General features: G+C 33.8%; 1 protein-coding gene across 1 annotated transcript in view; it reads right to left on the bottom strand.

The window, feature by feature from the left end:
• Positions 1-13393, bottom strand: part of LOC130894523 (coiled-coil and C2 domain-containing protein 2A) — a 30108-nt gene continuing 16715 nt past the window's right edge. The window contains exons 9-16 of the mRNA XM_057801404.1: positions 12510-12830; positions 8586-8748; positions 8352-8519; positions 7972-8250; positions 7386-7652; positions 5467-5625; positions 2039-2230; positions 1-262 (exon numbers count right to left, since the gene is read on the bottom strand). Of these exons, the coding sequence (XP_057657387.1) occupies positions 74-262; positions 2039-2230; positions 5467-5625; positions 7386-7652; positions 7972-8250; positions 8352-8519; positions 8586-8748; positions 12510-12830 (1738 nt within the window). The 3' untranslated portion in view covers positions 1-73. The remainder of the gene's footprint in view (positions 263-2038; positions 2231-5466; positions 5626-7385; positions 7653-7971; positions 8251-8351; positions 8520-8585; positions 8749-12509; positions 12831-13393) is intronic.

Here is a 13393-nt window from a genome sequence, read left to right on the forward strand (position 1 = left end):
CAAAATAACATCATACACAAAATAAATAGGGTTATAATTACAAAATTTGTGTGTGTTATTCAACGTTCTGTAGCTAATCGGAGTTTTTAACACTGACTAAGAATATCCAAACTGAAAACAAACGACCTGGATACGAATGCACATAAACACCCAGAGCAAATTCAACGTCTGTTTCTTGCTGTATGTGGATACCGATTTTCTTGATTTTCTTCGCAAGTTCGGAGATATGTTTGAAAGGTACATTCATGGCAAGTCCAGATACCTAAAATATACACTAATTAGGGAAATACTTAAGTCGGTACAAATAACTTGTGTCTCTATTTGCAGTAAAAACGTTATAGCATTAAAAACTTTTGTACTATAAGTAGCTTAATTCTAGTACATGTTTTTTTCCTGAAATCTACCGGATTGCCTACTTGCAGTTGATCCAGAGTCATTGATTTACTAACTTTCATGTATTGATTCCAAGAAAAGGTGTTTTCAAAAAAAAAGAGAAGTAAATTTTACTATCTGAAATAACATATACTGCAGCTAGTTCAAACAGTGTTTCCTTCGTTCATACTAGTCAATATGCTACTACAGTTGCTTTTTTCGTAGTATTAGTAGTGAAAGATACATCTTGAATGATTGATCGACATTAAATTCTGTTCCAAGTTGACGAAGCTTGGGAATATGGAAATTGGATCAACGACTATGTTCTTCATATAAAAATTTGCAATTCAAGTTGGAAAAAGTAATGAATAACCTCTTAAAAAGACCTCTCAGTGGAAGTATGCATTTTTTTCTAGATTCTAAATAAAATACTTGTAACAAACCGAAAGAATGGATATGAATTTCAAGAGAAAGTTGTTTGAAACAGTTTTGAAGATGGTAAGAAGTTTATGGAAAAAATGTTACATATTAGATATAACTCCACAGAAAAAATTGTGTTAAATCGGGTCTGAGTAGATGCTAACGTATGTAACCTCTCCTGGTGATCAATTTGCCAGGATAAATTTCTCTTGGAAGAGATCTATTTGACGCTTGTGATGCTGCTCCATCTTCCTAGAACCATGTTATAACCATCACAATTTTGCAACTCAGGTAGTGAGAAGTTGTCTAACATCTACACAAAAAGCTTTAAATTCACTATAACTGTGCGTCTCCTTTCATCTTCAAAAAAGTAAGGACCTACAATTCCCCCGCAGCCTATACGATAACTTAAGGCGAATTCTGGAGTTTCTGATGTTTATGTTTGGATTGGTTGGGCTCCAGCAACAGCAATTTCCTTTGTGGTCGTTTCCATCAAGATAAAAATGAGCTTAATCTGAAAACAAGATGTAGGTAACATTTGGAGAGCACTTAACCATCTTACGAAGTCAAGCCTGTCACCAGGGTTCAATTCACTCGACCGTTCTAAAAGATCTGGGATGACCATAAATTCTTCTTTTTCTTCTCCATTAATCTTTTGACATTGTGACAATAAATATGTAACTTGTGACTATTGAAAAAATAGTTGTAGATAGTGGTGTTTCCTACTATGTGGCACAGAATGAACATACTTTCAAATTGAAAAACAACAAAATGTACTGAGAATGTTAACAGTTGTACATCAAAAAACTCGAAAAGTCGTTAGATAAGTAACAATGAATGATACATATATCCATCACTATAACGTATAGACCAAAATGCAAGATTAAAAAGTGGAGAAATCGAGTTTCACCAACTCGGAAAAAATTAATATGCAAAAAAGTTTTGTAGGTCATAATAACCGTATTTTGAAATGCTGATTGCGTACTTTAGAAAATTTCCCGCAAAATGGGCTCCCTAACATGTTAATTTTGTTGCGAAATTACAAGTTGACTAAAAAAATGCCAGAAGAAGCTGCGCAAATATCCTCTAAGAGGAGCAAAGTAATCCGCACTCGTCCAATAACAATATTGTTAATTCCATAAAGAAACTAAATTTTTTTAATGATTATTCTGTTTCCAAAATAGTCATTTTGTTCTAAAGTTTGTCCTATTTCATGAACAAAGACGTCAAATTAAATGAAACTCACCTTATATTGTGATATCTCTTCATTGAGCTCACGAATTGTTTCTTGGTGATTTTTATTGTACATACAGTTCATTTCAAAAGTTTTTAAAACGTTAGTCAATACATTCGATAATCCACCATTCCAAATAGTTTTGTCAAGTTGCCTGACTTTAGAAAATTTCCGCTTGAGATATTTTTCAAGAAGTATCTCAACCTACAAGAAAGAAATTTGCTCATAATTAGTTTTTATCTTGACATATTTTTGGTGAATATCCAAAATAATCCTTTACCTTCACAATTTACTACCTTTTATCTAGATTCTTGAACAAGAATAAAAATTTTTAGCTTCCATAAAATGTGTCTGCATCAATGTTTTTTGTTTAATATAAAAAATAAAGTGCAGAAGCTAGTAAGTATACGGACTAAAGTAATGGAGAACATGTTATCATAATACATTATAAATAATATAATGAAATTACAAAGTAAACTAGAAGAAGAAAGAATAAGGAATAGGAACTGTATTGCCGAAAGAAGAGCCTCCATTTTTCCTCCGAAGATCAATAATCCTTATTTGAAAGTATTTATAAGTTTAGTGTTGGAGCAGAAATTCTACAATTGAGAGCTTTGTCTGATTTAAAATTGATAATGAAGCCTAATATGAACTTATTCAAATCCAGAATTTCACAAACACACAAAACATAGATGTATCCGACATTACAAAGAAGTCCCACTAAGCCCAATATGTCTTTAGTCCTGGTAAAAAATTTTGATATTTCTTCACAGGTAGGTGAGGATCATTCTCTTGATCTTCTTTGATCCTTGTAGGTGACCATTCATTGCTGAAAACTGAATTTCTTGAAATTACGGCTTCCTCAAATTCGGCTTTGTTACTGGGTACGGCCGGTTTCTCGGTGCTCACAGTAGCAGGAGGCAAGCTTATGATCCTGGGTCGGTGCTGCGCTGTTTTGGGCAACCCATCCTGTTAGGATGGACAAATTAAGTAACCATCTAAGCTCGATAACATGTACCCAGCATTCCACGGTCCGCATTGCATTCCACTCTTCACTTTTATTCGTTGTTTTTGTTTGTTTATGAGTGAATTTCGCAATTTTGAACTGGAGTTTGGGGTGCATCAGATCTTTTTAATACTCAAAGTACTCACTTTATACGGATGTATTGTTTGTTTTTCGTATTTACTCACACTCTTTCTATTCGTGGAGTGGATTAATAAACACAGTCTCTGGAACGATCCTAGGTCGGTGCTCAGCCCCTCGTAGTTGACCCGTTCAAATTTTTCTGCGCCTGTGGTTATTCATTTACATTTGCTGGGACGCTTACAGGATCTTCGTACATTCCCTAGCTCTTCACAATTCCAGCAGCGAATCTACCTTGGCTTTTTTTAGCCATACTTTTGATCAAATTGTCGATTTGGTCAAGTTTGCTTTCATCACCATCCTTGTTTTTCCTGTGACTGGACTTTAGTGTTTGCAAAAGTCCCAGTACGTTTACACGATCTGCAGTCTTGCCCTGGCTTACTACAATTCCGAAATTTGCTCTCTCTCAGCTTCTTGTTAACTATACTTTTTAACTAGTTGTTGATCCGGTCCAGTTTGCTTTCTTCAACTTTTTCGTGTATCGTTCCGACCTTGTTATATGAAGCTATCGTGGCTGCTTCATATTCAAGAGCAGCAGTCTTGGCTGAGTTGATAGAAGCGTCCTCTGCATATCATGGTCGTGTAAGCCATCAATTAATGTCTGGATTTTCAAACATTCCATCATGTTGTCTGGTTTTGATGGATAAGCGAATCTGATGAGTCGGGCAATCTCTACCTCGTAATCTTGAAGAGTTTCGTCGTTTTTCTACCTTCGGTTCTTCAGCACCAATTAGTACAGGTGTTCTAGATGGTCGTGACCATATGGCATGTCCAGCCTCATCAATTTCTTCTTGGACTACATCTAAAGCGTCTCCTCTTAATGCAATTATCAAGTTTACTGCTTTTTCTTTATCGAACTCATTATTCGCTCTAGCGACTGTTTCAAACTGTTTAATTGGTCCAAGACGTCTTACCGTCAAACATTGGGGCAATAACTCGTGTAAAACTGCCTACTTCTTCTGTTTCGATAAGTACTTGTGGATTGCAAAATTTCCTTTGTTCGAACTTCTGTTTTTCTACTATAATATATTTTGTTCTCGAATATGCAATTGTCTCACTAACTTTTCGATTTTTTTATCCATCGTTGTCATTTTGTTCTCGAAATCTGATTTTAGAGACGTGATTTTCGACGTCAGCGGCAATGTCAGTTTTCACTGATAAAATTTTGGGCAGAAATGTTGCTCTTCATGGTTGAAATTTTCTCTTTCGTATTGACAGAAATATAATTTTTGATATTTGAAATTTTCTCGTCCATATTGGTAGAAATATAGTTTTTCAAAGTCGATGTGTCGTTCCTCATTATTGATGGAGGACTCGTCTTTGAATGAAAATGTTTCTGGATGAAAGCCGCCACTTACCAGTGCTCCTTTGAGTCTTTTATCTAGTTTTGTCCTCTTATTGAATGTTTTCTGCTCGCGATTCTTCAGTTCGGGTTTCGGTTCCGTCACTTTCAGGTTACCAAATCACTTAGCCATGTTTATGTCATTATTTATTAACAATATCTTAAACCTGACATCAATGTAATTTTCTCTTATTTCTTAATTTATTTGAACTGTTTTTTAACGAGGTGGTGAATTTATATCCTGTCTTTCACTTAATTTCTTTGAACACTAACACTAGACTAATTTATTTAGATTTACTGATTATTTTTCTATTTCGCTCCGTTCTCTTGCTCTGCTAAACAAGTTCTAATAAATATCAGAATGCAAAAAATAAATGGAGAGACCTTTCTAGGAATTAGTTCTAAAAAATTAACATAAATAATTCGCCGCTGCTCATAAGAAAGCGCCAAATGCGCCGCCGCATCCGATAAGTTCTATTATAACCGGACTGTACTGGCTCCACGGATACTGTCGAGGAAGAGTAAGCACCATCACTCTATTAGGATAGAGAAATAGAGCTTCTGAGAGTAGATGGCAGTGAACAGTCTGCTAATTTCATGGTCAAAGCCTTATTCCACTCCATGAAGTTCTTTAATTGATATTAATTAGTATCATTGTTTTTTTGTGTGTGTTCATATAATTTTTTCATTGTTAAGTATTCTATATATATATATATATATATATTTCTCTATAAGAATTAGTCACGTTCACTTCAACGCTATTTGCTTCCAGTTTTTTAATATTTTTTTTTCAAATATTACAATTTCCATTGTATCGTTTTTTGGTGTATAAATACAACATAATAATAATACATTTGATTAACCTAAAATTGCGAGTACAAGCAGGAGGAAGTAGATAAGTTTATTGTTAAACTGCATTCCTATATTCTATACAAATAGTTTCATATTACTTACTACTTCATCATCTTCTTTTATCTTGTAAATGATTTTTTTCGCCATGGAATTATTGGGGGCACTTATATTATTATCAAACATCGGTAGCCAATCAGAGTTTTGATGGAAATCAAATTTAGTCAAAGCTACATTGTTAGTAGTTTGAGTATTAGCCCAAACCTAAAATAATAATTATGAGTGCAAAATATCCAAAATTTTCCAAGAAGAGCAAAGATTCAATTTCAAAGAAGTCCATCAGTAAATAAAAGAAACAATGAGAAAATATCAAATAAGAATAAGTTCAAACCAAACCAAATCAATGGGGATGCAGTATAAAGGGGAGAAGTTAGTTTATATGAGTAAAATGAGCTTTACCGTGACATAATGAGTCAAAGAAAGAAGAGTACAAAGAAGGAGAGCCAAATTGAATTCAGTGTTCTACTGATTAAATTTGTTTGATAAAGATTATTGATGAATTTGAGCAGGAATCTTCGTTCGTATGTGAACTGATACGACATTGTGAGCAGCTATTGACCATTACACGTTAATGTACTCATATTAAATTTGTGATAATGCCTCGCACGCTAAGAGCCACTCCAGATGCACATAAATTCTTCTAATGATCGCCAGAAAACCAGCTAAAATTATTCTCAATTTAATTAGCGAATAAAATAGTGAATAAGAATATTTTTAGAAATAATTATAAACTTTTGAAGTTTGCAGAATATTCGAGCGAGCATATTGGAACAAAAAACAAAAAAAAAAGAAGAAAAAACGAAGAAAACCACAATTAAAATACGAGATAACGAGTAAAAACGAGACAAAAAATTTCTAAGCAGATAAATAGATTGTGAAAAATTCAAAATTGACTTGAAAGATGAGAGATAAGTGGACATTAGGATCAAAATGAAACCTTGTTATCTTCTGATTCGACATATCAATTAATTTTTGGTGGATTCTCCGTGTTTTCCTTTTTCGTAGTTTTTTTATTAGATTTCTCAGTATAAAAATATTATCTATTGTTTTAATATGATAATTATTACTTTTCGAGAAGTAGTTGTGGGTGTTTTTGAGAATGAATGAAACTATGATGAAAATCAGCAAACAATATTTTTCAAAATTATACAAAATTAGAAATATGCTAGTTTATTTTGAATATTTCTCAATTATGTACAATCCCAATTGTTCAGTGAGGCATAGTCCAAAATTATATTGAAATACAAGTAACAGGAGGCTTCTCATTACAGCAAGAGTTCTAAATTTGGAAAGGGGCGCGTATCTCGAGTGGCCGAAAGAACGAATGGTAGAATAGCCTTCTAATACGAGTGTTTTATACTAATTCTCTTCTTTGACTTGTATTTATATTATTTATTCATATATTAAATGGAAATATGGAGAACTTTCAGATTGTATTGGTAATTATATTTTGAACGACTTTACAGCTTGCTGTAAATTTATATAACTTCGCATGTCCAAATTAACCGGACTATTTATATATTTCTCATTTCATCCGAATGACATATAACACATGAAAGACGGATAAAATCGTGACTTTTTCGGTCTCTCACGGTATATAATACCACCATAGTCGTCCTATACACCCATAAACTACTATTTTCCACTACCTTCCCTAAAGTACGTACTTTCGAGTGCGTAAAACTTTAATACTTTAAGTAGTAGTGCGTATAATACATATTATTAAGGTCACCGTTGTGTAGTGGCTAGAATATAGGCTCACATGCGAGAGGTCACAGGTTCAAGACGACAAATTCGTCTGTTATATATATATATATATATATATATATATATATATATATATATATATATATATATATATATATATATATATATATATATATATATATATCGTTTGTAAAGACCTTCCATCGACTTATGCTGAATAATGGCTACTTTACAAAACTATTTTTAAGAATACTCACATTTGTTCCGTCTATAACACAAAATATTTTCTGTAATGGACAATGTTCATCTTGTAAATCATATTTCTCATTTGAGGTAACGTCTATGATATAATGTATAGGTAGAGGATTATCTCCAGGATGATCTCGAATTAATACATATGCAGTACTGCCGTGAGGTATACCATAACCCAGAAGTAACCACGCTTCGATTTTTAGAGCCAATAAGTAACATGTCAAAGCTATGGCATGGTCCGTTATTGTACCAAGCATCAACTTTATTAATTGCTAAGAATAAATTGAATAACACTGTTAATAAATTCCAGTTAAGTTCAGTTGAGGAAAGGAAAGCCAAAAAATTCTATTGTTAATTGAATTCTCAAGGTGTCTCCAGTCTTTCGCCTTTCCTGAAGAAGAATCTTCTGTCAATCTAATGTAGTGAAATCTTTTCTGACATTTTCCAGAGATAATAAACTATGAGTAAAAACTAAAGCAATAGAGTGGAGGTTTTACAAACAAATATGTAAGTTTGCTCTATATGGAATATCAGATGGAGATGTTTTGAAGTTTCCTATCTCTAGGTTATATGTATAGTAACTATACTCACATCGGGTGTCAACCAAATGTTGTTATAAAAATGACTGCATTCGGTGAAAGGTATCAAGGAAATGTATCTAATACATTGTTCGGCAGTTACATCAAATTCTTCTGTATTTATTGGTGGTGGTTCTAGAGGTTTAATGAATCTTGTAACACAAGTTGTCTTACCATTGGTATCTAATACTAAGGCATTGAATTTTCTATGGGGGTAGTTGGTATTATAGTTCCGATTCCATGTCAAAATATGTTCTTGAATAAATGGTATATCGCCGGAAGGTAGTTCACTCTAAAAATTGAACAATATCGTTTTCAACTTTCTTTGAGTGTAATTCAATAATAAACAATTCAGTAAACGAGAAAAGTAGGATACTTTTTATGAATCTTTACCATATTTGGAGATAATTTAGGAACATTCGGGTGTACAGAAATTTCCATATATAAATAACTCGATCCAATTTGGTAATTCGACATTTTTAAAGATTTGTTCTGTTGTTTATCTTCATGTTCGTAATCTAATAACAAGTATGGTATTTTTAATGGAAAGAAACCAGTCATCTAAAACCATTTCCATCACATTGTGATTATATTAAAAAAAAATATTCATCAATTTAGTTTTCTTACATTTTCTGATGTACAAATCGCAGACAATAATATGTCAATACCACCAAGCCAATTTCTACACCTTTTGTTCAGTTTTATCACTTCTGTATCGCTTTCATCGAAAATATTGATATTTATAACCCCGTCCAATGAATTTGGGCTCAAATAGTCGGAGTGGTTCGATCTAAAATATAAAGAAAATTTCAATATCAAAGTCAAACGAAAAGAAATACAGGGAGTGTCTCAAAAGAAATTGTCGGTTTTCATGTATGAAACTTTCTGTGCCTCAATTCCGTGAATTGAGGCACGTTTTTATTATAAGTAGTATGAATTGGGATAATTATGGAAATCTTTTTTTTTTTCTGTTTAACACTACTCGTTGTGTTAGTGCCTTCAGCCAATCGATTATACCGGGGATAAGGAAACATCTACTGGAGGCGCTGAGTATTCACACTCCGTTAGGAGTCGCGGAACTGCTATTGATGGTGCTCAGTGGTGGTCTTGTTAGAAGAAAAGAGTTTGAAAGATTGTTACCGGAATTTCTGAATGCGCACGCGGTAATTTGCTAATGCAAGTTTTGAGAACCGCAGCCCTTACCATTCAGCATCGACCGACCGATAGCTTAGTATTTGCACACCGTTTAAATCCGCTTGTTGCACGGACCCGCTTTCACTCTGTTGCACTTTTTTTGTAACCGTTTGTACCTAAGTAAGAAGTAGGTAGAAACCGTGAAGTTCATTCTCCCATTATCGTTGATATTCACACCCCTTTTTCTTGATTTATTTTCATGAAAGAAATTGTATTTAACCGTTCTTTCGCTTTCTCATTCGACTCCGTACCTCAGAAGCTTTGTGATTACTACTAGCAGTAAATATGCAAATTACCAATCCAGGAGGGCAAGTAAAATAATTTATTTTTTGTCTGACGCTGGCTGGAGCGAGTGGAGAACCATCATCATCCACCCAATTTTTTTAATCATGGCTATCGCTATTAGCGATTTGACAACCTTTTTTTAGGTGGATTACTTCTCGTTTTGTAATTTTCATTTTCTTCATAGTTTGTCGTTTGTTTTGGCTGCGTTTCTTATTATTTTCCATTTCTTTCGGCCCTCAAGTTCTCTATATTGAGTGTTCTTATGACCTCCTCTATTTCGTTTCTTGAAGTCTTTTTTCAGCCTACATCTTCTCCTTGGCCACAATGGGGTCCATTGCGTTATTCTTTCCATCATCTCAGTTGGTTTTCTTCTCATTATTTGTCCAGCCCAGTTGGGACTTTGTGATTTTATGTATCTCACTATATTTTCCTTCGCCAGCTTTTTCTCTTTTTCTTCCATTCTCCCTCCTGTGTTATATGTAGACCTGTTATAGCTTTCATTATCTTTCCTCTTCTCTTTTGTTGATTACTGTTGTTTCCATAGTGATTACTGGTCTAATTAGGTTTTTGCACATTTTGATTTTGTTTTGTTTGCTTATGTTTTTATTTTTTAATAGGTTTCTGTTTCTTCCATAGGCTTGATAGCAAATTTGTCTTTTATCTTCGACTTTTCTATTATTTGGACTAAAGTGTGGATTGCGTCGATCTTCATAGTCTAAAGCCGTTTTGATAATCCTCTAGTTCTTTCTCCGCGCATTCTTTCAAACTTTTGATCATCAAATTTGCCAATATTTTGTAGCCAAGATTTAGCAGGGTTATGACTTACAATTCTCACATATCTCTTTATTACCTTTCTAAAATATTGGTGTGATTTTGCCTGTGCTCCACTCTTTTGTGATTTTATTTTGTTTCCATATCTGCTCTATTACTTGATGAATATGTTTATTCGGTTTTTCTCCACCATATTTAAGAACTTCCACTTCTATTCCATCTTCTCCTGGGGCTTTATCATTTTATTATTTCCTCTTGCACCTCATTTCATTTGGGGCATTTCACCTCGTCTTCTCCTTCATCTGATAACATTATTTGTAACTTTGTAACTTTGAAAAACTCCAGAGCTTTCAGTCAGTCATACTGTCTCCTTGAGGTTATTTTTCAAAACAAACTGATATTTTGAACTATTGAATGGTCGGTGAATATGCTTGGATAGATAAAGCTTGAAGGACGCTGTTTAGTGCATCAATGTTAATACTACGTCGAAGATGAGCGGAAGGAAGTTCGTGGTTTGTAGTGACTACGCAGCCGACAACGGATTCAGTTTTGGAGATATTAGTTTTATTCAGATTTTCTAGAAATACTTCATCTACAAGGTTGCTAGGGGGTCCATGTTTATTGTAAACGGTGAGGTGTTCACTATGAGACTATTTTTAGTGCATTTGGAGGAAGAAAGCAAAGGAAGTTGACAGGTCAAACAGATGGTTGATATTTTTTAGTAGAGGTGCGAGAAATTCGTAATTATTCATAAAATAGAAGATAGGGCCGTAGTAAGTATTTGTGAGCGGACATAAAGATAAAACAATCATAGGCAAGCTTCTTAACAGTATAGTTTAGCTCGAACTCCTATGTAGAGGGGAGTTATGAAGGAAAAATTGGGATAAGGAACTAGATGTTCTTCTAAATAATTTCAACAGCACGGATTTCTTTCGGCAATATGATACTCCTAGGTAGGGGTATCCCTCTTGTAGTAGATTTGTTGTCGCTAACTCATATTTATTGTAAGTATGAATAAAGTAGAGCTTATTACTGAACCTTGAGGTATGCCAAGAGTATGTGAATGAGAAAGGAAGAACTTACCATACGCAGAAACCTTGAAAACTCTATCAGTCAGGAAATTATGGAAGAATGATAATATGTTACCATGTAGATTATATTTAGTGAGTTCATTCAGGACCGCATTTCTGGATATAGAGTCGAAAGCACTTTCAATGTTGAAAATAGTTGCAATGACATCCTGATGGTCATTTATTGCGAAAGACATATTTGTTCGTAAGAGAACAAGGTTGCCGTATGTAGATCGATTACACCCGATTGTGTGTAGAGAATATTTTCGATCATTCTTTTGGGTATTGATAGTTTTTCTTCTACTGGTGCTTCGCTTCCTTTTGGCGAGAAACTCATCGAAAGGAGCATGGAATGTCTCTTGCATTATAGGTTTTCAGCTATCCACTCAACTTTCTCTTGACCAACTCGAGGGATGAATATTGATCTACACCAATTTAGATCGCCAATGATGTCGTTCGATCCAGTTATCACTAGATTAAGGAAATCAACCCAGAAACGGAGAAAACCGATTGATTAGTCACATGAATATAGATATGTTCTCCTTGAAACAAGAAACTTCATCTGAACTCACAACGAGTTATAGCGACAAAAGTTTATAATGTTTATTAGAAAAACACAAAAATTGTTATAAATTATTCTTATTTCTATATATTCCAGAAAACTTAATAAGTTTTTAACGATAAAAACTCTACATACACTTTTGACCACATTTAGGTGTCATAGGGTTCACTATGAATAGACACAGTCCTTCACACACATTCTGAATCAATGATTTTCTAGTTGTTAGGAAGCCAAATGATACAGAAAGGCCCAGTACAACATTTATTCTAGAATTTGACCAACTACAATCTCTGTACATTCCACTTGTTGATTTATAAAAGAACTCAAAATTCACTACAAGAGTGCTCTCTGAGACTGAGCTCACACCTCGTACTAACAGTGTCAAATACAAAATTAACTTTCCAAATACTATACCTAGATGATTAGAAAGTCAAAAAGTCAATGAGACAAAATGGTGATTCGATTTTATTAGGTTTCTTTGATTTTCAAAAATATTTTAATTTGTAAGTATTTCTACTACACTGAAACAGGGATCTTGCGTCTATTCATACACTGGAAATTTGTTCCAAGTACTAGTTGAACATTAATAAGTTCATTTCATTGATAAATGAACAAATAATAGCTGAATAAAAGTTGAATACTCACTATTTCTTTGCTATTTCTACTTACTCTAAAGGTATAGTCAACATTTCATTCCAGCTAGCGTGGATACCTCTACTGCAACTGGTTCTTGTAGCTAAATTTTTATAATTGACCTCGACATAAGGACTCAATTCATTGTTAGTAGACTGGTTCGCGTTAAAAGTTGAGTCTCTTCTCCGTGGTAGATTTTTAGCACATACAACAATAATATTAATATTCAGATTGCTTTTGTTTATTTGTTGTGGTTCATCGTATTCAGAATTTTGTAAAACAGGTAAAGGTTTGCTTATTTTGGGTTTCCAACGTAACCAGTTCAGGATATTTCGAATGATCGTTCTCACTATTAGACTAAAACACAAAACAAAAAATTACGGGGTGCGGCAGTGAATTCTGTATTTTTGAAATGACTCTAAAAATAAATGAATATAACAAAATTTTTTGAAGTTTAATTAATCAACGTTTGAATATAACACCGGTCAAATGTAGTCTTTCACGATTAATGCATTCTTGCGGGCGATTCTTGGCGTCATGAGGCATGCGCTGAGAAATTTTCAGGATTTTCAATACGATTCTTCACTTGAGTTCGTCAACTGTACGAGGTCTTCCTTCATAAATTTACTTCTCAGGAATCCTCACAACAAAAATCGGTTGATTGGGATTTCGGAATATCATACGATTCAAAAAAATCTCATTAACTGTAGCTCCCTCTTGTTAGAGTAATATCTTATCATTCATTGCATGTTGACGAAGCTTAGGAGTGCAGAGGGAACTTAACATTTCGCTCTAAGTTCAGTCTCAAAAAAAGTGAGCCTATGATTCCCGATGAGGATATGGCACACCAAACAGTTTCTTTGGTTGAGTGAAGAGGTATTATTGAATTCCCAAGATATCAAAATGTGCCTCGTCATTCA

This window comes from Diorhabda carinulata, chromosome 5 (assembly GCF_026250575.1).
Source record: "Diorhabda carinulata isolate Delta chromosome 5, icDioCari1.1, whole genome shotgun sequence".
Taxonomy (NCBI): domain Eukaryota; kingdom Metazoa; phylum Arthropoda; class Insecta; order Coleoptera; family Chrysomelidae; genus Diorhabda; species Diorhabda carinulata.